Source organism: Synchiropus splendidus, chromosome 12, assembly GCF_027744825.2.
Source record: "Synchiropus splendidus isolate RoL2022-P1 chromosome 12, RoL_Sspl_1.0, whole genome shotgun sequence".
Taxonomy (NCBI): Eukaryota; Metazoa; Chordata; class Actinopteri; order Syngnathiformes; family Callionymidae; genus Synchiropus; species Synchiropus splendidus.
In genome coordinates this window covers 19,905,725-19,930,748 of record NC_071345.1, presented here as the reverse complement: position 1 = coordinate 19,930,748, position 25,024 = coordinate 19,905,725, and the positions used below count along the sequence as shown (strand labels likewise).

Genomic DNA, 25,024 nt, shown 5'->3' with positions numbered 1-25,024 from the left:
GTAAACGCTGCTGTCAAGTGAACGTATATACTGTGTATGAGGAAGCTGATTACTCAGTTTAAAATAAAAGTTGTGTCACTGTGTGCATGTACATCCACAACTGTCCATGAAATAATGTACTTGTCTGCATAGTAGTGTAATTATTTGTTCGATCGAAATAGTAATAAAAATAATGTAAAGTAAGATCGATTTGTATCAACAGGTTCCGTTTTCTATTTTATTTTGAAGACATCCATTGCTTCATACATTATAACTTGACTATCAAAACAACTCTTATCCCCGCGTTGAGAAGAACTCTGACGGAAGCGAGAGTCTCAATTCAACAAGATGACTTCAGGATCGTTCTATGCTGCTTTAGCGGGACTCCTCGGTGCTACCTCGTCTCTGTTAGCGAAGCTGTCTCTCGGGACAGACCACCTGGTCCTAATGTGTGAGTCCAGCCTCAGCGGCTGGTCCGGAATCCAAACAGGAACCTGCGACTGGGTTTGTACTTGCCAATGAAGCGACTCCCTGCTTCCTCTCACATACGAGGACTGATATGTTTGGTCGTCTAAATTCCAAACACTCAACTCAGGTTAGCAGTTCGTAGTTCAGCTCCAGCTGGAAGTGGTAATAGTTTAGATTCTGGAAGCAACGTCTTATAAATGTACAGGTCTACTCATTCATCACTGGAAACAGACGCTCACGCGACAAAACAAGTTTGAAGTTTGGCAGTTCTTTTGACTAAGTCTTTAGCCGGTTACACAAGGTTAAAAAATACTAATCGAAATCGGAAAGAAATGTGCAGAATGTTGGGGCAGTCTTCACATGTATTAAGTGTACTAACACCGTAGCATCTTGATATGTAAATCAAATGAAAGGTGATGGGTCAGCGTGAGTTGATGACGTCTTGAGCTACTTGAGCATCTGGAGGTGCTTAAATATACAAGGGATGTTTCTTTCAGACTTGAGAACCTGAATGACTGTACTGTAATCGCACACAGTAACAGGTACAGTTGGTGTGATCTCTAACCCATTTATAAGTTATATAGCTTATTTGACAGACCACTTTGAATCACCACACGCTCAAAGACGTTAGGAGTTGTGAAACATGAGGAACTGCTTCAAGACTTCACAGTAACAGTGGGACATTCTGAATAGTCAACTTCTATTCCAGCTCCACCTCCCCCTGCGGCTCTTGTGTGGAGGGCTACTCTTGACCAGCAACACTGTAATGTGGAACCTCTTCTCTAAGGCTCTCCGACACTGCTCCTCTTCAGCCACAGCCACTGTCACCACCACTGCGACCAACTTCATCGCTTCGGTGAGCGGACAAAAGCCCTTCTCCTGACAGGGCTGTGACTGATTATAACGTCTGTTTTTTTCTCCCTCTGACCCACCAGGCTGCACTCGGGCGGTGGCTCTTTGGAGAGGCTCAGGCAGCTCTGTGGTGGGTTGGCATCACCATCACTCTGTGTGGGCTTTTAATTCTCCATGGATCCTCGCCCCAGGACCAGGACAAAAAAGTCAAATAATGAGAGGACTTAGCATCTCTCAACTTTAACACTGCTCCAACTGTTAGACTTATGTCTCTTTGCTCCAAAGACCCAGCCACTGTTCTGCCAACAAATGCAACGTACTGCAGGAGTTCAGACAGGTTCATACTCTTTGATGGACTTTCCTGCAGCTGACCATGTCTCTGACCTGAGGACCTGAGGGAGCAGGCTGGTCAGTGATTGGCCCACGATGGAATCGATTATGTTGTGGACACACAAACATAAGGGGATGAACAAACACAAGCTGTGTGCTTCTGGTTGTACAGATTGTTTTTCTTTCTAATGCAAGAGCTTCCATCATTTCCAGTGCTGCTGTTAGAAAGTGACTTTAGCAACATAAATGACCCAATAAGAATGTTTTTGGAAACAACTTGCAATAAATTATTATCCATTACTGACTTTGGAACAATAAAAACAAATGACGATGCAAAAAATATTTTATTTGGAAACCAAAAGGTGGGACAATAAATTTAGCCCATGAATTGAAGAATATTTAGAACAACAGCATAAGTTAAACGCTAAAACAGCAGTGTCAGAGTCACTTGGATTCTAAAAGGTTCCTTGGCCAGAGCTAACAGGCCTAAAAAACCCTCACGGATGCACGGCCACAAGGAAACCCATGAGAGCTGCTATTTGTTCAAGACCCAGAGGTTGGAAAACCTTGTCCAAAATAGAGGAATTTTGAAGAGGAAGTCCCAGTCTTTTCAGCAGAAGACATCAGCTAACATCTCCTGGCCGTTTAAGGAAACCGAACATTGCGGAACGTGGACACCAAACTCTTGGATCAACAATGACTGCGGTATTTCTTCGAATTGCATTTGTATGCCAACATCAACAAGAATCCCACTGAGTCAAAGACCCACTTTTCACTTTATTGATGGCTATGCCCTCTTGAGATGAGTTCATAAATATGTTGTGTTAACAAAGCGGAAAGTACATCTTGTAAAATTGTGTAGTGCATATTAGAATTCACCACCCCCACCAACCAGCAGCATCTGCGGTCTCCTCCACATCCATTCAAAACTCCAAAATTCAAATTCAGTTAATCTCTGTTATCTTCTAAGAAGGACATGTGCAAGGTAATAGTCATGCAACAAAAAGGTCAAGGATCAAAACAACACAGGGTTGGGACCTTGTCTGTCGAAGACCCATAAGGCACAGAGTGGTTGACGTTACAAAACCTGCTTCAGCAGCACATCTCGAGCAGCATTAGGGTTAGAGTTCTGTTGTGACCAGTGGTCCCCTGAGGAAGCTCGCTGACCGGCTGGCGAGCCGCAGTCCATGTATTGTATTTATGACACATCCAGCCGCTGTTTTCACTTTACAAATAGAACAAAATAATTTGGACGATTTACAATTATGACCTTGAAAAGCAGAAAATACTCCACTGCAAATTTATGAAGGTGAACCATAAAACCGCCTATATAGCCCATATTTTAACGTTGAAGTGCATTTAAATTGTGGTTACACCAGGAACTTGTGTGAGGATTGTGCTACGGTGTTGCACATAAGCAGCATCCCACTGAACCAAGTCCTCAGTAGCACCTTCAACTGCTTTGCTTAAAAAGTGGCTGGCTATTGCACTTTGGAGAAACTGGTCATATTATCCTTTTTATATCTGTAAAGTGAAAATGACAAACTGTCACCAAAAATGGCCATGCTGACCTCCACTCTGGGAGGATTTGGTGACCCACCAGATGGACCATCAGGCATGTGCATGCTGCCTGCCGTGACCAAATTTATTTACAGAACAAGATACTAACTGAGTGGTATTTTACATGTTTGGTGGACCGTTACATAAACCTTATGAGGTAAAGTTGATATATAAGAGGACATCTTCACTAAGCTACTTGTAGAATATGAAAGAAAAGCACACAGAAATCGCTGGAAGGTTCAACTGAGTTCATCTGCCCTGCTTCTCTAGTTGAGTGGGATTTCAATGACGTCCTCCTCGATGATCTCCCCCTGTGGAACGTTACTGTGTGCGGGAGGACTAGTCTTACAGCTTAGGCCGGAGAAGGGACTGCACCAGGACAGGGAGAAAGAGCCACCAAAGGCCATCTCCATGGCCTCCCAGCATGGCACCTTCCCCCACTTTCCTGTCTCCCCCTTCAGACGCTCGATTCCCTGCAGATGAAAAAAGAACCAGTGTCAGCAGCTGACAGGAGCAAAAGCATGTGAGTCTGTGACATGCAGCACCACAATGAAACTGAGACATAATGGTTTAAAACCAAATTTGAACAAAGTAAAAACAAAGTGATCGTTCATCTCCATTTTAATACAATACTCAAAACTGTTGACTAGACAGAAGAGTTCATTTTTATTTTCATCTCCTCAGCCTGGCTGACATTGGGCTCACTAATGTGGAACTACATTATATTAACGTGCAATGGTCTTTATCCACGTTGAATGGCCTTCAGCAAACTATTGTAACGTTTGAGTGATTGTTTCAACAAATTGAATAAACAGACCTTGTCATAACACACAGATTTTAGAGAATAGTGTTGAGACTCATATGGGTGAACGTGAAACCCAAGTATCATTCTTCACTGTCCAAATCTGTACATTAAAATAAGAGAAAAGATGAAGGGAAACAGTCGTGAGTATGGTTATTAAAATAGCAGATTAAAAAAGAAATAAATTCAGCCCCACAACACGATAAAGTTCTCAAAACTACAAATGATACCATGCGGTTATCAAAACAAAACAAAAAAAAAAAAGCGCAGTCATTCATGTTTGGCTGAAACATCCAGTGTGAAGACACAAAGAGTTTGTCAACTTTCCAATTCAGACCTGCATGCTCTTGACGACACCCTGTGATAGTGGTGCAGCTAGCTTACCTCACACAAGACTACTGTCTGCTTCAGAGAGCTTTTGGAAGAGCCGTTATCAAGCACAACACATGAATGAATGTTGAACACTTTCAAAACAGACAGTTAGACAGGGAGTGGCATGACAGACTGGGATAGATATATAAGAGACGGGTGAGTGGCAACCTGGAAAACCTTTAATATCAAATACAAGACGAACCGTAGAGTGCAGCAAATGAGAACAATGAATTCTCTCGTCAGAAATCACAAGTTCTTGGACAAAAACAAAACTCCACCAGAGCCGCTTTATCAGAAGAGATTCAAACAACAGGTGTCCATCAGCTCATTCAAACAAACGGTTCACAGCCAAAAAAAGAAACCCAATGTACAAAGCAGCAAGATAACAAAATGTACAAATGTGTGGCATCATACAGGGTCACTTTAGCCGAATTTCAGTCCAGCTAAAATCCATTGGCTTTGACGAAGAGCGCTCTCTTCAATTCCACAGAAGAATGTAAAACAAGTTCATCCAAAACACATTTAAAACTCAAACAAAAGAAAAGGTAGCATGCAGCGTGACAGCATGTGGCTGTAACGTTTTTAACCACACCAAGTGAGTGTGTACGTGTGTGCGTGTGTGCGGGGGGGTCCTTGTAAGGACTGTGGGGACATTTGGCTGGGCCCCACAGGGTTAAGCCTCAATTTGAGCTTCAGAATAACAGGGTCATTATACCTGAATTTAACTTTGATTTAGGTCCTGTTTAGGGTTTGCCATGTGTTTTTTAAGGCTAGGGTTGTGGTGAGAGGCTGGGGAAGCATTATTGAGCGGTCCCCACAATATATGAATAAAATAGGAATGTCTTTGTGTGTGTGTGTGAGTGAGTGGAGTGAAGCATTTTAGCCATATTGAACAGTTACTTCATCATGACGATACACACTTATGTAAAGGTCCCATATTAAGCAGACTTGTTAACTGAATCAACTGGTTACTGACAGCCAGCTCGATTTTACAATCAGTGACTCAGACTAAGGGAATCACTTCACCGCACACAAGAGAGAGGCTCACACTGGAGCGGCACAAAGCAAAAGTAACGCACGGCCATTGATCAGGTTCAGTGGCTTTATAAGAGCAATGTACAGCAACAGGCAGCAGAGGCTCTTCTGCTCTCACAAAATGCACTTGTGGGGATTGAAGGCTGTAAGTACCATTCACACAGACTTGTATTTTGAAACAGCTACTGCAGAAAAGAAATCACACACACTTGTTGAGGTCATGAATAAGCATGTGGAGGAAATTAGGGAGGACAACCCAAGCTTCCTTTGGAAATAAAACTTTTCAGGACAGTTAACATTTTCTGGTAATTATTATTATTACTATTATCATTACCAGTGTTATATAATAATAATAATAATAATAATAATAATAAACGAGTGGGTTTGGTACCGATGAAGTGGAATTCTGCTTAATCACTTTTGAGTTTGAGGAGGGTTGCCGTCAGACCAAGGAAAATAAATGCGGATATAAAACTGGAATCAGCTGCCGTAAGGAGTATATAGTATTTGTTTGTTCAGATTTGTTTTCAGTGTTACTGTACTTGGCTGGATAGTCTTGCATAATATTGGACCTTTACAACACACCAGAAGCAAACGTGCGAATTCTCAGATCATGAAAAGTTGACAACACTTTTAAGTACATTGGATTTCCATGTGGTCAAAATCATGGGCAAGTGGGATTCATGAACAAGAACAGTGTTTTTCAACCCATGTGCCCCAGAACACCAATGTGCCGTGAGAGAGAGGTGGGCGATATGTCATTAAATCACAAACAACTAGAACATAATGACGATGTACCAATGTGAGCAGATTACGTGGCTTTGGTCAGATTCTTTCTTTTAAACCTGATGTGCCTCTAACTTGACCACACACCTTCACAATAGAGTGATGTTCCCTCTCAGACCCGCAACACCAACAACTCACTGCACAGTAGCGCTAGCAGAGCTAACGGCTAACATGACGTCTCACTTCCAAACTTTGACGCTCGTAGACCATCAAAGTTTGCTTCGTGGTTTAAAAGTAGCCTAAAACTAAATGCCAAATAAATGCGCTCCAAACTGTGAAGAGATAAAGAACCATTGTAGTTATGAAGCAAGCAGAGGTGAATAATGTTAAAAGATATGTCTGGAAATTCCCTGAACTAGAATAAGATCATGCAAAAGAGATTGTGATGAAATCCAAAGTTATTTAAATTAATAAATAAATCATGACATGATACAGTTTTGCCATATAGCCCCACCCCTTTCTGGAGACATTTTTAAACAAATATCTTTTTTGCAATTTGTTTCTGCAAATATCATGCCAAAATAGAAGTGTGTCAGTAGTTTGAATTTTTCACAAATGTGTTGTTTTTTTTCAGGATTTTTTCAATGAACAGAGGCCGTGGCTTAAAAGAAGGTTGAAAAACACTGTACTGGAAGGAGTAGCTGGACTGAGACAGTATTTCTCAAGACAAGGTAAGAGGTTGCCAACTCCAGCAAGCTTTTATCTGCATCTCTGCTTGCAAACCGAATGGTCTTTAGAACACAGAATGCCTTCGTAGTATTCTCCAATGACACTTGGACTCTATGAAGTAATTTTTTTTTGTCAGGTGCTCCACATGTAGAAAAAGCAAATCGTTGGAGGGCCAAGTCCCATGCATGCATGGTCCTTCTGAATGGATCCTGCAGCCTTACAAAGCTGATATGAGTAGCTCAGAATGTATTATGTAACAATCATTCTGAAGCACAGTCCTCAACTGTGGCACAAACGGCAGCACTAACCTCATGGCAATAAAAATCTGTTTTTCTTACAAAAAGAGGGAAAAGACATGAATGACCACAAATAAAGTTTACACAGACTCTTATTTTGAAACCCGATGCTGCGATCTGGATCAGAATTTTAATATAGAATAATAGAGAAATAATATAGAATATAGAATAATGGAGAAATATAGAATAATGAGAAACTCATGAGCATCATGAGTCAATTGTGTTTTTTTTTTTTTTTTTACTTGAATTTACTTTGAAGAGTTCATATGTCAAAGATTCTGTCAGGTATTTCATTAGTGTGATGGGTTTGACAACATTTTCCAGCCATGTTTCATCCCCTTCTGTCTTGTCCTACAGCACAGCCGGTTGAAGCATTTTTTGTTTGGCACAGAGTCTATGTTGGGATTTTACATGCACTTGGTGTAAGAGGTCGTGACATTTTTTCTCATGTGCCACCAAGCCATTACTGATGCGATTACTGTTGCTGCTTAAGAATGAAGACAGCAATAAAACAATAGCACAGGAAAACTAAAAGAACCATCACAGTGATGAGAGTTCAGAAACTGTGCAGTTCATTTGTTTTGGCATGAAAAACAACAAAAAAGTGGCCCAGTGTTTTAACAACAGAGAAAGCAGACACGGGACGATGGCGCAGGTGAACAGTTTTAAGCTTTAAGAATCTCACAATCTCAGCCAAGAGACAAAGACGGATCCAAACTGTCCACCTCCAAGTGACATGTTCCTACACCACATACTGGTAGGTCTCAGCCTTCCCATGTTCAGGGGTGGAGAAGGGGCTAAACCACAATAAGGAGAAAGGATGTCCAAATACAGCCCTCATGTTCATCCATTTAGTTTTTTTAGCCCATCTTCTCTCTTCCTTTTTCAATTGCTCTATACCCTGGAAACAAGAGACAAGCAAACTTCAATTGCTTTACTGACCCGCTCACCGAAGACTATCCTGTCTGTGTTCGACAGTTGTCCCAGTTTATTTAAGTTCTGTTTTATCGAATGCATCTCTTTATCTGTTGACCATGAGTGGCACACCGATAGTGGGAAGCAAAGGAAGGCTGACTGGGCTGACGGAGACAGTGTGTCTCTGGACCTGTCTCTACGGTGACCATATAATTCTTAAAAAAAAAGGATGTTTCAGAACAGGGTCAACCTTTCACAGCTTGCGAAAAATAGCACACACACACCCACAAAGCTGACGATTGGGCATACAAATGTTGAAAGGTTAATTAAACAGCTAATATGTAACAAGATTTTGTCTGTGGTGCCATTTCATTAACAATCCTTTCATTGGTGATCTGTGCAGGAAATGGAGGAAAAGAAAGAATACACACAGACAACATTTTTCTGCTGCACCGTGATCTGTGATGCAAATGTTCTTTTCCATTAGAAAGCTGTGAGCTGGTGACTGTGGAGGTCTTTCAAGTAAAGTGCTGAAGCCTATCTGTCTCAGGTGTTGTGTGTTGGTGATGGTATCCTTGGTCGTCGTGAGTGGTTAAATGAGTGCTGTTTCTCCTGCCAGGTCTTGACACTGTGTTGGGAGACACATCAAACTTTCTTGCCACAGCACACATTGGTGTGCCATTCTGGATGAGCTGCACTACCCATGCCAAGGGCACGTACAAAGTACCAGAATAGACTCAAATTTTCCAGAAAGGTTAAAGACCTGAAGTATCCCCAAAGTCTGTGCCATTTGCACAACAGCATGTGAACTAGATAAACGATTAGGTTTAGATTTCTGAACTGTGATGAACTTAGTGGGATTGCCACTGAATGATTGATGAAATTAATACAGAGATGCTGAGGAACAATCTTCTCACCATCTCTCTGCAACATCCTGCTCTGTCATTGCAGACTACAGCAGAGGACAAGTCTGCTCCAGAGTTTTTCGGTAGCAACTGAATTCATTTATCCATGAAACGGAGAGCTCATCTTAAGAAACTTCCATATACATGACTCAAAACACATTACTTTTGTATTATGGATGTTTATAAAGCACTGGAGCATTGTGTGTGTAGGCTGCGGAAGCAATTGCAATTGCATGCCTAGTCGGTGATGAATAATGGGAAGATTATTGGTGACCGATCTGATAAGTGTCCTTCCCCTCTGAAAAGCCATATTGTTAGATCAGCTGGAAGAAACACTGAATCAAAATCTAACTACACATATAATTATCGAGAGGGTCACATATCAAAAATGAGCCAAAAACTATAAATGAATGAAGGATATTTTCTCACACTACACACTCACTTTGTATCGAGATGTGATTGTATCTATGAATTTTAGAACCCACGACAAACAAATGAGTGTTTTCATGAGTGAAGGGCTGATGACCTTGCCCTTATTGTGATGCCCTTATAATCACACCCACTAGATGGTGCTCTCGGTGCTAAAATCTTTAGACGAGAAACCGTCTTGGGACATTACAGACAGGGAGAGATAAATACAGAGCTAAAGGCTACTGTGTAAATGGAACAATTTTACATTTCCCTTCCTTTGAATTTAAAATACTATGGGAATATTGTAAGGAATAATAATGCAATGATGGATGATTTGCTATCTGGTATAATACCATATCATCATCTATTACAGCGGAGTATCCAGTTTCTCAAAAGTGCAATGCAAGGTCCTCAGTGGAATGTTGAACTGGGTATAAAGGTAAGACAAGTCCACGTACAAAAACCTCTAACTCTGTCTGATCAATTTCATTTTGTGCTTGTGTACCTATCCCTCTTGTGTGTGTTATATTTATTTATTGCATGCCATAGACTGTTATTCTTACAGTACACTGATCTGCAGGCACAGGATTCCATGTGTGTTCATATTTAAGACAATAAACCTGACTCTCATGAAACACGCAATCTCTCATTTAAAAAGGTGGACCTGCAACCTTTATATCTGATTTAATCTGCTCACAAAATCCTCGAAAATCAAGGACAGATTTTTTTACACATTACAGCAATGACACTATGACCATGAGCTTGGCATTTAAAGATAACATAGTATTTTCTTAAATAACTGACATATTTGGACTCTCAAGAGTCAATTCCACTTTTTGTGAAAGGTAAAAAGAAGATTGATATGCTCTGATGGATATAAGGTAGGAGGGAAAGTGAGTATTGGCAGGAAAATCAGAGACCTTGTTTTGCAGAAAAAGCTAGAAACAGGGAGGAAGCAACAACAAGCAAGATTGAGGGTGACACTTACTGTCTCGTCGGTGCAGATGGAGTGGACTTGGGTTCCAAACATCACAGATGTGAAGATGAGGAAAAGGAGGCCCTCAAAGCACAGGAGGATGAGAAGGATGACAGTTGCTGGTGGAGAGAAGGTACTGCACTCTGGAGATTGGAAAGAGGCAGAGGACAAGCACAACAAGCACTTAAATACTGACTCACTAGTCTCCAACTAATAAGAAAGAAAAAAAGGAAACTGTTGCAGTGGGTTAACACTTTTCTATGAAAGAAATACGTGCGAAGCATCACTAGGGTGATCTACAGGCTACTGCTGACAAATGACCTATGACATGCTCACCACTCCAGACAGGCATAGCAGAAGATGTTCAAACTAGTAGAAGTGAGAATGTTATGGTTAAATTCACAATTCATTTAATGGTCAATAACTGTGAAACAACAATTCACATTCACTGAATATTTGGTCAAGATGCAAAAATTACTTAAGAACTGTAAACTTGAAAAAAAAAGTCTTTGTGATTTCCTACTTGTCCATTTGATTATGCAGATTATCATATGGACAAGAAATTTTGTGCATTAAATGTAGCATCTTATTAAAAGGGGAGGACAGCAGTAATCCACACATTCAACAAAAAATATAATATAAATCTAATAATAAATAACAATCTGCATTGTTTGCATTAAATACATAATTTTGCCATATGGCATATTCCCTTGAAATCATATGCTATCACCCATAAGCTTATTTGGGACAGCAATTCAAGAAACGTTACAACATCATATGCATTTACTTTTGCAATCATGTTGGCAACTTTATAATGACATTTAAAGGATGACTGGATCTATTGTAGTCAATATTTATTCTCACACTTTAGAGAGACTGAAAAGCAGAGTGAAGAACAATTTCTGCACCTACAGCTGTGTGTAACACTTGTGTCTGTGTTATGTCCTTTATGTTATGTTGTTCATTACTGTCAGTCCGTTACTTCTGATCTTTAAAGTCTCTTCTCCAGAGTAATCTAGCAGTTTCAGTGTCAGATCCATTTTCCAGATCCATCATGTTGTGCAGATTTTTCATTTGTCTTCTTCTCTGCTCCATTTACTTATGGAGGTGACCCATTGATTTTAACCTCTGTGTCCTAAATTTATCAATAGAGAGACACAATAGAAACTTACTTGTCCAATCATCTTCAAAGCAGTTGAGAAAATGAAAAACCACCATGATCAGAGAGTGAAGAGAGATGAGCGCGATGTACATCTGCAAACAACAAAGAGAAGCTTAGAAGATGGAAACAGTAATGAACAAATCAAGTGAAACTGTCAATAAAAAATGAGGCTCAGATAACTGCATTTTTAGCCCCCAAACGTAAAGAAAGCTTATGAATGTGAGGCTTCAGCTCAGAATGAATTGAGTATGTTTTGTATCCCAAGGTCATAATGTTGATGTATTTCAATGTTGTTCCCAAGTACTGACTCAACTAGGGGACTGTTTAAACATCCCCGTAACTGTAAACAAACTGTGACAAATGGATTGACATATATAAACAACTCACTCACATGCAACAGCAAACTATACTCATGTGCTAACCAAATTGACAATGACTATTGAAAATGGCTGATGTGTTTTTGTATGCAAATGTGTGTTTTTCAACTTACTGTGAAAAGCACAAAGTACTTTTGGTTGTTCTCCCCAACACAGTTGTTGACCCACGGGCAGTGGTGATCCATCTTTCTTATGCAGCGTTTACAGACACTATTGACAGCAAGTGAAAGCAACAGAAGAAGCGTAAGTTTGCAGTGTCCGACATGAATCACGATCCAGATGTCATTCAGTTGTTTAAGGTGAACAGGATGCCTGATGATTTTCAGTAAGAAATGAAGTCTCAGAATATAATATTATATTAGCTATTGCTAATCCACCATCACGGACAAACCGCAGCATGCAGAAGGCCTTGACAAGACCAGAGTATTTGTTGACATGAGTATAGTAACAGCAGTATCTCCCTAAAAGGAAAGTTTCATTCCTAGTATTTCACATAATGTTGAAATACTGAAATTGTGATGTCATACATTGACTACCAACAGATGAAAACATATTACAATAATCTACCTATCCAATATAATTTATTATAAATATATTTTTAATTCCTAAAAAGAATCGATCACCATTTTCCAATATCATTCTGATATGAAACTCCCATGTTCAGTCAAAATAAGTGAGAGCATCAAGTCTTTCTATTATCCATAGACGTTTGTGGCTCAGGAGGCTCACCAACCTGCAGTGGTGAGCCCTGTCAGGCTTGATGCTGCAGCACTTGGGACACTTGTAAACCACCTGGCCTGGTTTTAGCTGAAGGCTCTCTATGTATTCCTTAGTTGCATTCCCTTTTGGTACTGCTCCCTGAACACAGAAAGAAGAAGACTGTTAGTAAGACAGCACATGTTTTATTATTATTATTAGTCTTTCATAAATGCATTGCTGCTGTGGTTTGAGGAGATCAACGTTGGATCATAAATTACATTTTATGATTTGTCTACCAAAGGCCTGAAAACGTAAAGCACTCTTTAATCGAGATCCACATTCTACTTGGGTCGAACTGGAGGATGTTGTACACCTCAGCCTAAAAATGTCATTAACAAGACAAAAACGCATGGGTTGTGATGCGATCTCAGCGAACTGGGCAAAAACAATTTCAGCAAACATCTGGTGTTTTCCCAAAAATTCTATTTGTCTTCTGGTATTTACAGGAATTTTTTTTTTTATAATTAATTATAGAATATTTTAGTTAAGGTTTTCTTCTGTGTCCAACAGTATACATGTTACCCAACATTTTTAGCACAGAAGGAAACAGTGAGTCACTGGAATCAATTTGCTGGTATCAGGAGTAGAGGAAATGTAGACCATTGCGTCTGTGCCACATTTCATGTCTCTATGACTTTGATAGCCCTGCTAAATTGTCCCCACTACCATGTTGTGCGAATAATCAGAACAAAAGTAACAAATATTTCTTCACTAATTTATTCAAAATCCACTTTGTCACTTGTAATGTCTCAAGCCTTTTTTAACTTGTGTTTCTGAACACACAGAAGGTGAAACCATGTACAAATATACGTAGTTGCCCTTTCAGCTTCTTCAATAGCTCCAGAGGTGCAGAGGTGTTAGATATTACAGTACATTGCTTTTTATTGACAAGATCTTGTTCTTCGCTTCATGAGTTAGTGTTCATAAGGATAGAAAACGCAGACAAAAAACTTAAAGTTTGTGTATAAAAAACAAAACTTACAGGGTCGGTGCACATGGCCCTGAGGTGTGAGGCAAGTGCAAGAAAGGCCAGTGAGTTGAACACAGATCCGTTCACAATGCTGTACACTAGATTTTTGGAGGGCAACAGCAAAACGAATAGCACCACAAACACGGCGTAGAATACCAGCAGCCAAGTGATAATGGCACAGACGATGCCACAGATGTCCCTTATGAACCACATGGCAGAGGCAGACGAGGAAGTGATAACATCTTTGGAGATAGGGATGCGGTGTTCAGGCTGAAGGCAATTGGATCCTTGCCCAGCCTGTCCTCGGGTGTGCTCCACATCTCTGCATCGGTGGACTGGGCTCTTCATGCTTCATCTAAACTCGCTACCTGATCCACCTTCAGGATTCAGTCCTAGTCACTACATGCTAGAGAGGGTAAACATGAGAACAACATGTTACATATTATAACATTAGAACATATACACATACATACATACATATAAAAATACGGTCGTAGGAAAAAAAACTCCCAACCTTCAAAGAAACGTGCCTAAGTCTATATTTAACCTGAGTTACTCCCACTTTAGTTTGGGCATCTAATATGAAAGCCGTTATCACTGGGAGAAAACCTCACAACATTGTACTTCTTATTACCAGGCTGCTTCGAGAAGATTATCGTCTTGAAGAACTACTTTGTGCAAACATCACTGTTACGGAGACATTTAAAAGCAACACACCCTAACTCGTCAGCATACAAGTCATCTCTACAAAGCAGTGTTCAAAACCAACTCTACTCTCCATATGACAAGTGCACAAAACTATATAAGCCACCTAAAAACAACGAGATTAGCAAAGGAAAAGAGCTCCCCTCACAAAAATGTTGCTCGGTTAGACTCAAACGAAAACGACGCCACCTCAGAATGTCGTCTCTGTGTTTACATGTTGCAGAGACGTCTCTAACCAGTATTGTGAAGCCTTTCACGAAACGAACGTTCACGAAAACACAATTTGTTTCAGGTGGACTTGCGAAGTGACGTTGCTAACCAGCTAATTTCACTGTCAAAAAGACACACTTCCCTAACGCTAGCAGGTATTGGGACGCCTCATGAGCACCGGACACTGAAACACATGTTAGATGAACAAATACCCGAGTGTGAAACGTCTGAAGACAACATCCACTTTTTAAGTAGAGCTACTACTGAGCAGGAGTGGAACATGATTAGCCTAGCTTAGCTGTCAAGCTAACCAACAGAAGTGAGCCATGACTGACCTGGTTTCATATTTTTGTCAGTGTCCTTGCGTTATGCAGAAAGGAAAAAAACGCAGTCGAGAGAATCAAGATGCCTGACACTTTCTTTACCGACACTATATACCTTTTATTGTATGTCTAAGGTAGAGCGTCTCCCCGTAGATCGTGACGTCATTCCCAGCGCCTCTTTTTTTCCACCCAACTTTATTTGTATGCAGCTTCATCACGATAATGGAATAATAACCTGGGAAAGTGAGAATCTAAATATACATCTAAGATAGAGTGGGTGGGGTTATGCATTTCACATAATGTTGAAATACTGAAATTGTGATGTCATACATACATGTCATACACAGATGAAAACATATTACAATAATCTACCTATCCAATATAATTTATTATAAATATATTTTTAATTACTAAAAGAATCGATCACCATTTTCCAATATAATTCTGATAGGAAACTCCCATGTTCAGTCAAAATAAGTGAGAGCATCAACAACAGTAATAATAATACGGTGTGAAATAGAATTCCTCTGGAGTTGGCTGTAAACTCTTCATCATCATCATCATCAATCTGTTAGATGAATGCATCATATTACAACGGGAATGCTGGAACACTTGGTTTTCCCCTTCAGTTTAGGCGTAACGTCCCCGTTTTATAGATCAAGTGATTGCAAGCTTTGACCAGGAGGTGTCAGCGTTGATACACAGTTCTAGTCAACACCTGCATCATCGCTTATTTACGATGACGAACGAATGCGTCAGCATATATCTTTTGAAACAACAACAACAAGACTGCTACCGTTTTGTGAGGTGTGTCCCTCGCAGCAGCATAACATGGTCTCATTAGAGCAATAATGTAATGACAGAGAAAAGCAATTCAATTGAAATATTGCTGACCACTCTCCATTCACGCGCTCTCAACCTCTTCATCTCTCCCGGCTGCTTGTGGTCAGGGTTTTTATAAACTGTTTTCTCCTTTCAGCATTTCCCGTCACAAGTTGCCTCAAAAAACCCAGCCTCTTTTAACTTCAGTCGGGATACATTTCTGTGGTCTTCAGTGGGTTTGTATGGACGCCTGAGGTGCCTCCATCTTGATGAAAGATAAGTGATATATCTCTGTGAGCACATTACCTCAGGCGTAGGTGGTGCATTTGGCACCTGGGTCTTCAGCAGAGTTCCTACTGTATTGTCATCTACATGTAGCTTTGTTTTGGCTTTGAAAAGCTGACTGTAATGCACAATACACCGTACACACAGTTTCACATCACAAGCACTCTTATAGGGGAAAATGATAAAAACTGTTCTTCACTCTGCTCCTTTTCAGTTTGTGTGAAATGTTGACTGCACTATAAGTAATGTTTCAGACGCAACGTTATTCCATGCAGGGAGGTGTATTGCAAATGTCAAATTAATTACAACGCGTGAGAGGAGATTGCACTAAACAGTCATTTTGGCTGAATAAGTGCTTGTAACCAGGACACAGTTCGGGCTGATTCCACGTACCTGCCTGGTCAGCTGTGGAGTTTTAGAGCTCAAATTCATTTGCTAAACTTCATATGGTAAATGGTCATCCTGGGCTTGTTTTGTTCTGTTGCATTTCCTGTGGTTATTTTGTTAATCTGTCAGGTGTCTGCATCAGCTTTTTTCACGCCTTTGTGAAAGTGTTCTGTCTGACCACCAAATGTCTTTTTACTTTGTCAGATTGTCCGAATTTTCATATATATATATATATATATATATACAGTTTCAGTCAAGTATAAAAAAATACAATAATATATATGAAATATAATAATATAATTATAATATACACTGTTAAAGCTAACCATTAAAACGTGGAAAAGCAGTCTGATCAAGTCTTGTAGTGAGACTTAGATTAGCCATGAGCTCTGTTAGACAGTCTTTGGTGTCGCAGCAAACACTCCAAGGAACACTCCATCATTCATCATCAGTCATGAAGGTGTGTGGTCAATTTAGACATACATCAGGTTTGAAAACAACCTGACAACCTGTTACGCATTTGACCGGCTTCTTCTCTCTGGGTGTGTGTGAGAAGAGGAGTCAAGCTGCGAGTGACGGACCAATATAGACATCAGCATAGATCTATAGTGTATAGAGAGAATGTTCCCAAATCCATGTAATCTCTCATTCGTAGATTGTCAACAGGTTCTAATTGTTCATGAATTAATGTCATCATATCTTCAGACAAATGGTCCATTTCCCACCGCTCACCTGACAGTTTCTCAGAGCACAAAAAAACAAACTGCTCTGAACTGGACTCATTACTGTTGGAATAAGCAAATGTAGCAGCCTTGGTGAACCAGTCCTCAAGGCTACCACAACAGTGCCTCCTGTCTCGCCCAAAATAACACTGACTTAACCGTGCTGGTCACCTCAGTCTTTCAGAAAAGCATTGCTGCTGTGGTTTGAAGAGATCAACGTTGGATCAAAAATTACATTTAATGATTTGTCTACTGAAGGCCTGAAAACATAAAGCGCTCTTTAATCGAGAGCCACAAACAAGTAAGTCCCTTTATATAATCTCTTTTCCAAAGCCTTTTTATGATTCTGTTGTCCAAAAACGAGGTTGTTCTATAAACTATGAATAATTGGAAACATCAGCAGCTATTCCATGCCATAAAGAATTTAAATTCAGCCATTTTACTGAGGTTTGGCTCCTGACGTTTTGCTGTAAACTGATTTTGTGGAAAATAGTTTTTCATCAATTTTAGCAAACTATGACCTGGAGTCCTAATAAAAAAAAGCTTTTAATCTAGTGAATGATGTGATCACTCAATGCCTGACTAATTTTTTCACACTAAATGGACTTCACCACAGTGAAGTGTCTGTCTGGGTCATCGTCCACGTTTTATCTCCTCCCTGTCCTTCTTTAAACCTTTTTCAAAAACACCAGAGCGTGACATCGTCCCATCTCTGTACACTTGCTGGAGCAATTCCAATGCTTCTGACTGGAGTTTTCTCTGTGTGTAAAATCATGTGGAAAAAAGCGTGTTGGCTGCAGAGAGCTGAGATCAGACTTTTGAATGGGAAGCCTCTTAGTTTGTAGTTTGGGTTTGAAATATAATTTTTTGTGACACCATTCCTGGAACTTTTCTGACACACCTCATTGTACGTGAGATGTGATTACTGAAGACAAGACCCGATCAGACATTTTAGAAAACACCTAAAGCAGTTTTTATATCAAATATGAAAAGGCTGTGAATAAAAAAAAAAATTAATTAAAAAACACACAAAAAAATCCTTTTTCAAATTCAATTCAAAATGTGAAATTCAACAATAAAAAGTAATAATTAATATATAAAAATAATTAATCTGACATGATTCAACTGTTTAAAAAAAAAAAATCCAAGATGACTTTTTCTATAATTCTATATGTTTACCCAACGCTTGCGTGCATGAATGACTGGAGGTTACTGAAGCAGACCAATGTTCAGCAGGATCTTGCTGCCCACCAGCATTAAAATCCAATCCATCAGAGTTGTAGCTTCCACTTGGCTCGACCTCGGTGGGTTTTTTGAGTAAGACGTTTGTAATGCTGCATCATGGTTCAACAGAACTGTCATCCCGGTGATGTTTTCTGACCTGTGGTGAAACCGCTATTGATCAGTGAGACCAGGGACTGACCTTCACTGGGTGACTGAGATTACTTACATTACACAGATGCTGCCTGCACCACTAGTTCATGGCTGTGACATTGTTTAGATCAGTGTTTTTCCACCAGTGTGCTGCACCAGATTGTGAAAACCATCCAATTTCAGCCAATTATGGAAAGTATGGAAACATTTTGAAGTAAATTAATAGGGATGCGCCAAAAATTTACAGCTGAAAAACATAAATTCAGCTATAGGCCACTTTCGGTCAAAAACGTTCACCGCAAATAAGACTTTTATGACTGAAACGTCACAGTCAAACTTGGTGGGTCTTTCAATTGCAGGTCAAACTGTTAGGACAAACAAATTTGGCAGCCTTGGTGAAGCAGTTCTCAAGGCTACAACAACAGTGCCTCCTGTCTCACCCTCAGCACACTGATTTAACTGTGCTGGTCACTTCAGTCTTTCATAAATACATTGCTGAGGTGGTTTGAGGAGATCAACATTGGATCATACATAAGGCATTTTGTCAACCGAAAGACTGAAAACATGAAGCACTCTTTAATTGAGAGACACAAACAAGTAAGTCTTTTCATGTTTTCGTTGTCCATAAAACAAGATAGTTTTATGAATTGTGAATAAATGGCAACATCTGCAGCTATTCTTTGCCATACAGAATTAAATCCAGCGATATTACTGAGGTTTCATTTTCACATTTGTTCCGAACTGATGATGTGGGAAATCGGCTTTGATCAATTTTGTAATTGATTTATTAAATTCAAAATTTGTTACCTCTCGGATTCAGCCATGAATTTTCATTTCAGCCCATCTCAATAATTCAATTATCTACTGCAAATAGTCTGCATTCATAGTCAAGTTTGTAAAAAAATAAAACAAAAGGCATCATCATCATGAGCCTTCAAAAAGGTTGGAAAACTGGTTTAGACATTGGGTCAATAAAGTATCATATTTTATTCATTACAACACAGTGATAACCATATGTGTGTTCTTCATTCACTCCTTCAAAACAACACAGTGGTATTTCTATGACACATACGAGTCGATTAAGAAGGAAAACAGATACCATCCTTGCACTGTAGTCTGTATATTTTCTGAGAGGAGTGGCCTATATCAGTCTAGCTTTGATGCAGAGTAAAATATGTTGTTGTTTTTTTTAGGATGGGGATTTATAGGATGATGTAAGACAGGGAGGGAGGCCATTTAGATGAAATATTGAACTAAATTGACGTGAGGATCATGACTACCTCTTTCATAACAATACTTTCATCAATAATACTTTCATAAATAATAATGTCATGTAATAATGATTTCATAAATATTACTTTCGTATAATAACGCTTTCATAATAACAGCTTTTATAACTTTTCTTTCCCTTTCAGCACTGAGTTAGACTTCTCAATCCTTTTGTCTTTTTTCCCTTGTGATTGTCCCTTATTTGTACTCTTAGCCTTTATGTTTCAATCACAGACTGTACAAAGTGACAACCCACGTCATGAGACAATAAATGATCTCTTCATTCACAGTAATTCATGGCTGCACAGCAAGCACAAACACATCAGCCAGAGAAGAACAAGCATTCAGAGGAAAAACAAATGATCTATGCTCTTTATTTTCACATTAACCTTTTAGGCGCCAGAATGTTGTCAATGAAATATTCAATATTGATATCACTATTTCAAAGGTTAGTAGCTTGAAAATGGAGGAAACGGCATACTGTATATTAGCAGAATTTTCAGTGTGACGCTAAGTTTGGGGTGGGAGTATTCTAAACATCATTATCATATTGAACTACATAACTTTTGCAGTCGTTTCTCTGATCTTCCTCACCTCTCAAGCTATTATTATATATAGTCATTTGTTACTAGTGTTTGTTAAAGCTCTGTGTGGCATCAGTGAGGCTGAACGTTTTGGGAGATTAGGGAAGCAGAAATGAGCTGTCAGACCTTGGCTAGAGGTCGTACGATTCATTTGGGAAATGGAGTATGAATGAAGTTCTTCATGTTTGATCACAGTCACAGTGACACTGTGCTTGCAGGGAGACAATTTGTGGGCAACAAACTAACGGAAGCATTCTTTGTTTCTGTAGGTGAAATAGCTCAGACCAAACTGGAGATAAACTAAGTGTGTATATATTCAGCTGCTCCTTCAAAAGTGAGTAAGAACTGGACATTCAACCATCATCTAAGGGCATCAAGGAGGTAGCTGGACTGAAAACATTTACTAATGGAGCCATCTCATCTGCCGACCATGAACCTGAGCGTAACCAACCAGTCAGCCTGTCCAGAGGTTAACGTGCCTTTCCCTGTCTTCTTCACCATCGGAGTGGTCAGCCTGCTGGAGAATGCACTTGTTGTGGTTGCAGTCATCTGCAACCGGAACCTTCACTCGCCCATGTATTGCTTTATCTGTAGCCTGGCGGCCTTCAACACCACTGCCAGCCTGGCCAAAACCTTTGAGACTGTGATGATTGTGTTTGCCGACGTTGGGCAGCTAGAAAAGGAAGGGAACTCAGAAAGAAAAGTGGACGATGTGATGGACCTTCTGCTCTGCATGTCCTTTGTGGGCTCTATCTTCAGCTTCCTTGCAATTGCCATGGATCGGTAAGTAACAGACTCACATGGAAACCAAATGGCATTTAGATGTCAGACAAAACCAGATTCCTGTATTAGACTGAGATTTCTTTTTGAAATCCATAATGTTCCAAATAAATACACAGGTTGCCACTGGCATTTCAAACTCCCAGGTCAGTAATTGTGTAAACAGAGATGAGCAGTTGTGAAGCCACGAGGCAGCAAAGGTAAAAGGGACGCCTCGTAACCCAATAGATAGACTTGCCATGATGCATGGTTTAAAGAAAGTGGGAGTGAATACAGAAGTCATGATTGATTCACTTTGTCACTTTCCTGAACTTCTGAATGTGTTTCCTTTATCCTTATTTTAGAATAATAACTCTTCAGTAACTTCACGATGCAGCACACATGATTGCGAAAATGCTGGGTGCAAAGATGAACATTCATATGTATTTTAATGAAAGTGATATCTTTGCTTCCATTTGACGGCAGCAAGTCTGCCTGGTAAAATTATTGACATCCTGAGCCTTTGGCATTCATTGATAGAAAGGCTGCTTGTTTTCCGTGCAGATAATTAATGCAACCAGTGGATTCCAAAATAAAAGCAATTTGGTTGTTTTGAAACAAAAATGGAAAGGTAAAACAGATTTTTTTTCTATTTTTTTTGTTTTTAAACCAACAAACAAGAGAAAGAAATTCTTTTAAATTTGTGTCCAAATGTCACTCTTTATATAATATCAATATATCTAATATCAATAATATAATATTGAATACAAAAGTCCACTTTCTTAACGTCAATATATGACGCCATAGGTTTACACAACAGGTGATAACACCCCCATAACAGCCAAAACTTAAGCAATAAAACAAAAGCACATCTATAAACCCTGATTTTTATGACAAAACCCAGTTTCACTCTTACCGTGAATATTGTACTACATTGTGTGTAATTATCTGGCACCCACTTCTGGTGCGAAGGATTGGCTGATCCATTCATGTTCCAGGCACATGATATAAGTAAAGCTCTCCGGAACAAAGAAGAAACATGACAGGAAGTACAACACAAAACCAAAGCAAAAGTAGTATATGGCAAATCTACCGCAAAAATGGTTTTCTGATCAGAAAAAAATGTGCATAACAACACACACACAAAAAAAAAAAAATAAATTAGAGAAAATTAACTGTGAAAATGGGAGATTTAAACAAAAAATCCTTCCTTGTGCTAGTTACCATTCTGGAATCAATTGGATTACAAATGTTTTTCCCGAGTATATATAGTGTTTAAAGTCTTTAAAAGAAAACAGAGGAAATTTGGGGGGCTGAGCTGCTGAGCACCAACATCGACATAGACTCAAATGTGCTTTGACTCTTAAGGCAGGATTTAGCACATACGCCTTGAATTGCACCTCAAAAAAGGCAGCAACTAGTACAGTAACCGCCATAAACATTATTTCTTCAAACAAGTCAATAATCTCCATTGAATAGTCTCAAATTCAATTTCGAATCATATTGAATAACAAGACAGAATTTCATTTGGCTGTGCAATGCAACAAGAGAGAAATCTCCAGCTTTGATGGCCTACTGTTTACTATGCGGCGTCATTAGTATGCTGCTCTGTGTGGACAATCTTGTTAAAGCTGTAGTTTTACATAGGAGTCTTACATAGGAAATAACAAACCTTTCAGCAAATCTGTTTTCTCTCTTTGTCCTGTGTCCTAAAGGAGTGAGATACTGAGCAACCTATGGTACATTAGTGTATAAATATGTCCAGCTGGGGTTTTATTACAGCATATGGAGCTGTTTACACGCAGCTATGCAGCGGTACGGTTGGTATCCACACATGACTATATGTTGCTCTGATTTAAGTGCCTATAATGCAGACACAATAAATCACATGTCAGCACAAATAGGGTAATATAACATGCAAGTCTCTAGTGAGATGCTGCACTTTTCAACTTTTAACGAATTATGAAAGGTCAAGGGTCACTGTTGACTATTATTATAGATTGTTGATGTTTATTTTCAGTTTACTAAAATAATATTTTTAAGTGATTCTTCCACCTATGTTGGGGAATACTTTAACGTGTGTACTGCATGAGCACTCATCTCCAGAGCAAGATTTAAGTAAGTAAGTTTGGACAAACCCGCACATGTGTCTTCAGGATGGACTTTGTTGAGAAACACATAAAGCTGACAATCTGTCTGGGAAAAGCAATCTCCAAAAAAACTCTTACATTTCAGGTTTTACAGTTTGATTCCATTATGTGTCTGTATTTCATTTATGTCAGCCACAAACGCTGTAAAAATATTTTGCTGAATAACAAACTCATTCTACTGGATCAGTTGAAGTTAATGTTGAGTCACTGTTGGGCAACATTCAACTTTTCATGAATTACTCAATTCCTCCTGTGGGATCTGTCTGTGATGTTCATCAAGATCTAGTGCTGGAACCAACTGATTTGTCTGGCGAAGTCAAATGACCCAACTATATTTAACAAGCTCATGTTCACTCTCTCTCTCTCTGTCTGTCTGTCTGTGTCTCTTTTTTATTTGCAGATACATAACAATCTTCTACGCCCTGCGGTATCACCACATTATGACCATGCGGCGCACAGCAGCCATCTTGGGAGCCATCTGGACAACATGTGGTGTCATGGCCGGCCTCATGATCTGGTTCTCTGACTACAAGTTCATCCTAATTTGTTTTGTGGTCTTCTTCTTCATCTCACTGGTGATCATTTGCCTGCTGTACGTCTATATGTTCATGCTGGCTCGCATCCATGCCAGGGAGATCGCGTCTCTTCCAACAGGGCAGAGTGTGAGGTGTCAGCGACAGCAGCGTTGGGGCACCAGCACGAGGGGAGCCTTGACACTCACCATCCTTTTTGGGGCTTTTATCGTCTGTTGGGCACCTTTTTCTTTTCACCTCATCATCATGGCAGTCTGTCCCATGAACCCATATTGTGAGTGTTACCGATCACTCTTCCAGCTTCATGTGGTGCTGCTGATGAGCCACGCTCTCATTGACCCAGCAATCTACGCCTACCGTAGTGCTGAGCTCAGGCACACCTTCAGGAAGATGTTCCTTTTTTCAAAATGAACGCACAAGCTGCAAAGAAATGTGACAGATTTCAGGTGCAGAATCATGAAATATTTGAGTGACACAAAAAAAAAAAGCCAAAGTGAGCACTGGGCGAAGGTTAATGAAACACTATTAAACGCATATTCTAGTCCAGTATTTTTCAAACTTTTTTAAAGCTACAGCACACTTGGTTTAGTGCTTAGTTGAGAGTCCTCAATCTCAGTGCAGTACAGAGCTGATAAGCGAAAAGCAGGGTTTGTAAGTATAGTGGTAAATCAATTGTCAAGGCCACAGCAGATGTTCTTCCTCAACGCTTTTTATCTTGACCTTCAGTCTGGGTCATCCCATGCTCTTTGACTTCTTTTAGTACTTTCAATAATGTCTACTGAACACTTCATTTTCCTTTACACGTTTTTTAGAGAGGAAGATGGGCTTCTTTTGAAGTCTCATGTATGACATGTATATGACACAAAATGTCTTAACTATTGAGATGATTTACAGTCTCTTACAGAGAATACCTAAAGGCAATGTTTGTGTGGGTGCTTGAAATCCATGAAAGGGCCTGAAGTTTGATGTTGTGTTTTCTTGGTTCTGAAAGTGTTTTTTAAATAATTTTTAACTAATTTCACGGTGACAAAGAGTTTGCTGAGCTCTCACGTTGAAACACTGTTCCTTATCTCACATGCTGTGTCTGACCAACACCTGTCAGATGTTTTTTTTACTCGTCCCAGGAAGAGCACAATTGGAGGATTGCAAACATACTGGTAGTTTGTTTGATGGTTGAAACACATCCTCACTCCCATGACATATAATTGATGTTGGGAAAGTTGCCTTTTGCGTCCTGTACTGACGAAAAAGGCAGCCTTCAGTGTTAGATGTTGACA

At 39.6% G+C, this 25,024-nt stretch overlaps 3 protein-coding genes across 5 annotated transcripts; 2 read left to right on the top strand and 1 right to left on the bottom strand.

The window, feature by feature from the left end:
• Nucleotides 1-87: 87 nt before the first annotated feature.
• zdhhc3a (zinc finger DHHC-type palmitoyltransferase 3a) lies at nt 88-15,078 on the bottom strand. 3 transcript variants are annotated; one of them, XM_053880807.1, is made up of 7 exons: nt 14,978-15,078; nt 13,637-14,030; nt 12,629-12,753; nt 12,009-12,105; nt 11,529-11,610; nt 10,369-10,499; nt 88-3,662 (listed from the first exon to the last, which is right to left on the bottom strand). In XM_053880807.1, the coding sequence occupies exons 2-7, from the start codon at nt 13,970-13,972 to the stop codon at nt 3,456-3,458; spliced, it is 978 nt and encodes a 325-aa protein (XP_053736782.1). In that variant the 5' UTR covers nt 13,973-14,030; nt 14,978-15,078; the 3' UTR covers nt 88-3,455. The 3 variants fall into 3 exon arrangements, with proteins under 3 accessions (XP_053736782.1, XP_053736781.1, XP_053736783.1); XM_053880806.1 differs by having other exon boundaries at nt 14,875-15,055; XM_053880808.1 differs by lacking the exon at nt 88-3,662 and adding an exon at nt 7,373-8,050 and having other exon boundaries at nt 14,875-15,059.
• On the top strand, nt 269-2,095 carry LOC128768157 (transmembrane protein 42-like). Its single transcript, XM_053880810.1, has 3 exons — nt 269-483; nt 1,157-1,303; nt 1,383-2,095. The coding sequence occupies exons 1-3, from the start codon at nt 328-330 to the stop codon at nt 1,512-1,514; spliced, it is 435 nt and encodes a 144-aa protein (XP_053736785.1). The 5' UTR covers nt 269-327; the 3' UTR covers nt 1,515-2,095.
• Nucleotides 15,079-17,262: 2,184 nt separating the features above from the next.
• Nucleotides 17,263-24,930, top strand: mc2r (melanocortin 2 receptor). Its single transcript, XM_053881167.1, has 3 exons — nt 17,263-17,379; nt 20,575-21,088; nt 23,615-24,930. The coding sequence occupies exons 2-3, from the start codon at nt 20,712-20,714 to the stop codon at nt 24,156-24,158; spliced, it is 921 nt and encodes a 306-aa protein (XP_053737142.1). The 5' UTR covers nt 17,263-17,379; nt 20,575-20,711; the 3' UTR covers nt 24,159-24,930.
• The last annotated feature ends 94 nt before the right edge of the window (nt 24,931-25,024 follow it).

Excerpts from the sequence above, each read along its gene's own strand:
- zdhhc3a (XM_053880807.1), bottom strand. The coding sequence starts at position 13,972 with ATGAAGAGCCCAGTCCACCGATGCAGAGATGTGGAGCACACCCGAGGA. Across the intron at positions 12,754-13,636 it reads GGGCCATGTGCACCGACCCT|GGAGCAGTACCAAAAGGGAA; the intron begins GTAAGTTTTGTT and ends TTCTGTGTTCAG. Across the intron at positions 12,106-12,628 it reads GACAGGGCTCACCACTGCAG|TGTCTGTAAACGCTGCATAA; the intron begins GTTGGTGAGCCT and ends TGCTGTCAATAG.
- mc2r (XM_053881167.1), top strand. The coding sequence starts at position 20,712 with ATGGAGCCATCTCATCTGCCGACCATGAACCTGAGCGTAACCAACCAG. Across the intron at positions 21,089-23,614 it reads CTTGCAATTGCCATGGATCG|ATACATAACAATCTTCTACG; the intron begins GTAAGTAACAGA and ends TTTTATTTGCAG.
- LOC128768157 (XM_053880810.1), top strand. The coding sequence starts at position 328 with ATGACTTCAGGATCGTTCTATGCTGCTTTAGCGGGACTCCTCGGTGCT. Across the intron at positions 484-1,156 it reads AAACAGGAACCTGCGACTGG|CTCCACCTCCCCCTGCGGCT; the intron begins GTTTGTACTTGC and ends CTTCTATTCCAG. Across the intron at positions 1,304-1,382 it reads CGACCAACTTCATCGCTTCG|GCTGCACTCGGGCGGTGGCT; the intron begins GTGAGCGGACAA and ends CTGACCCACCAG.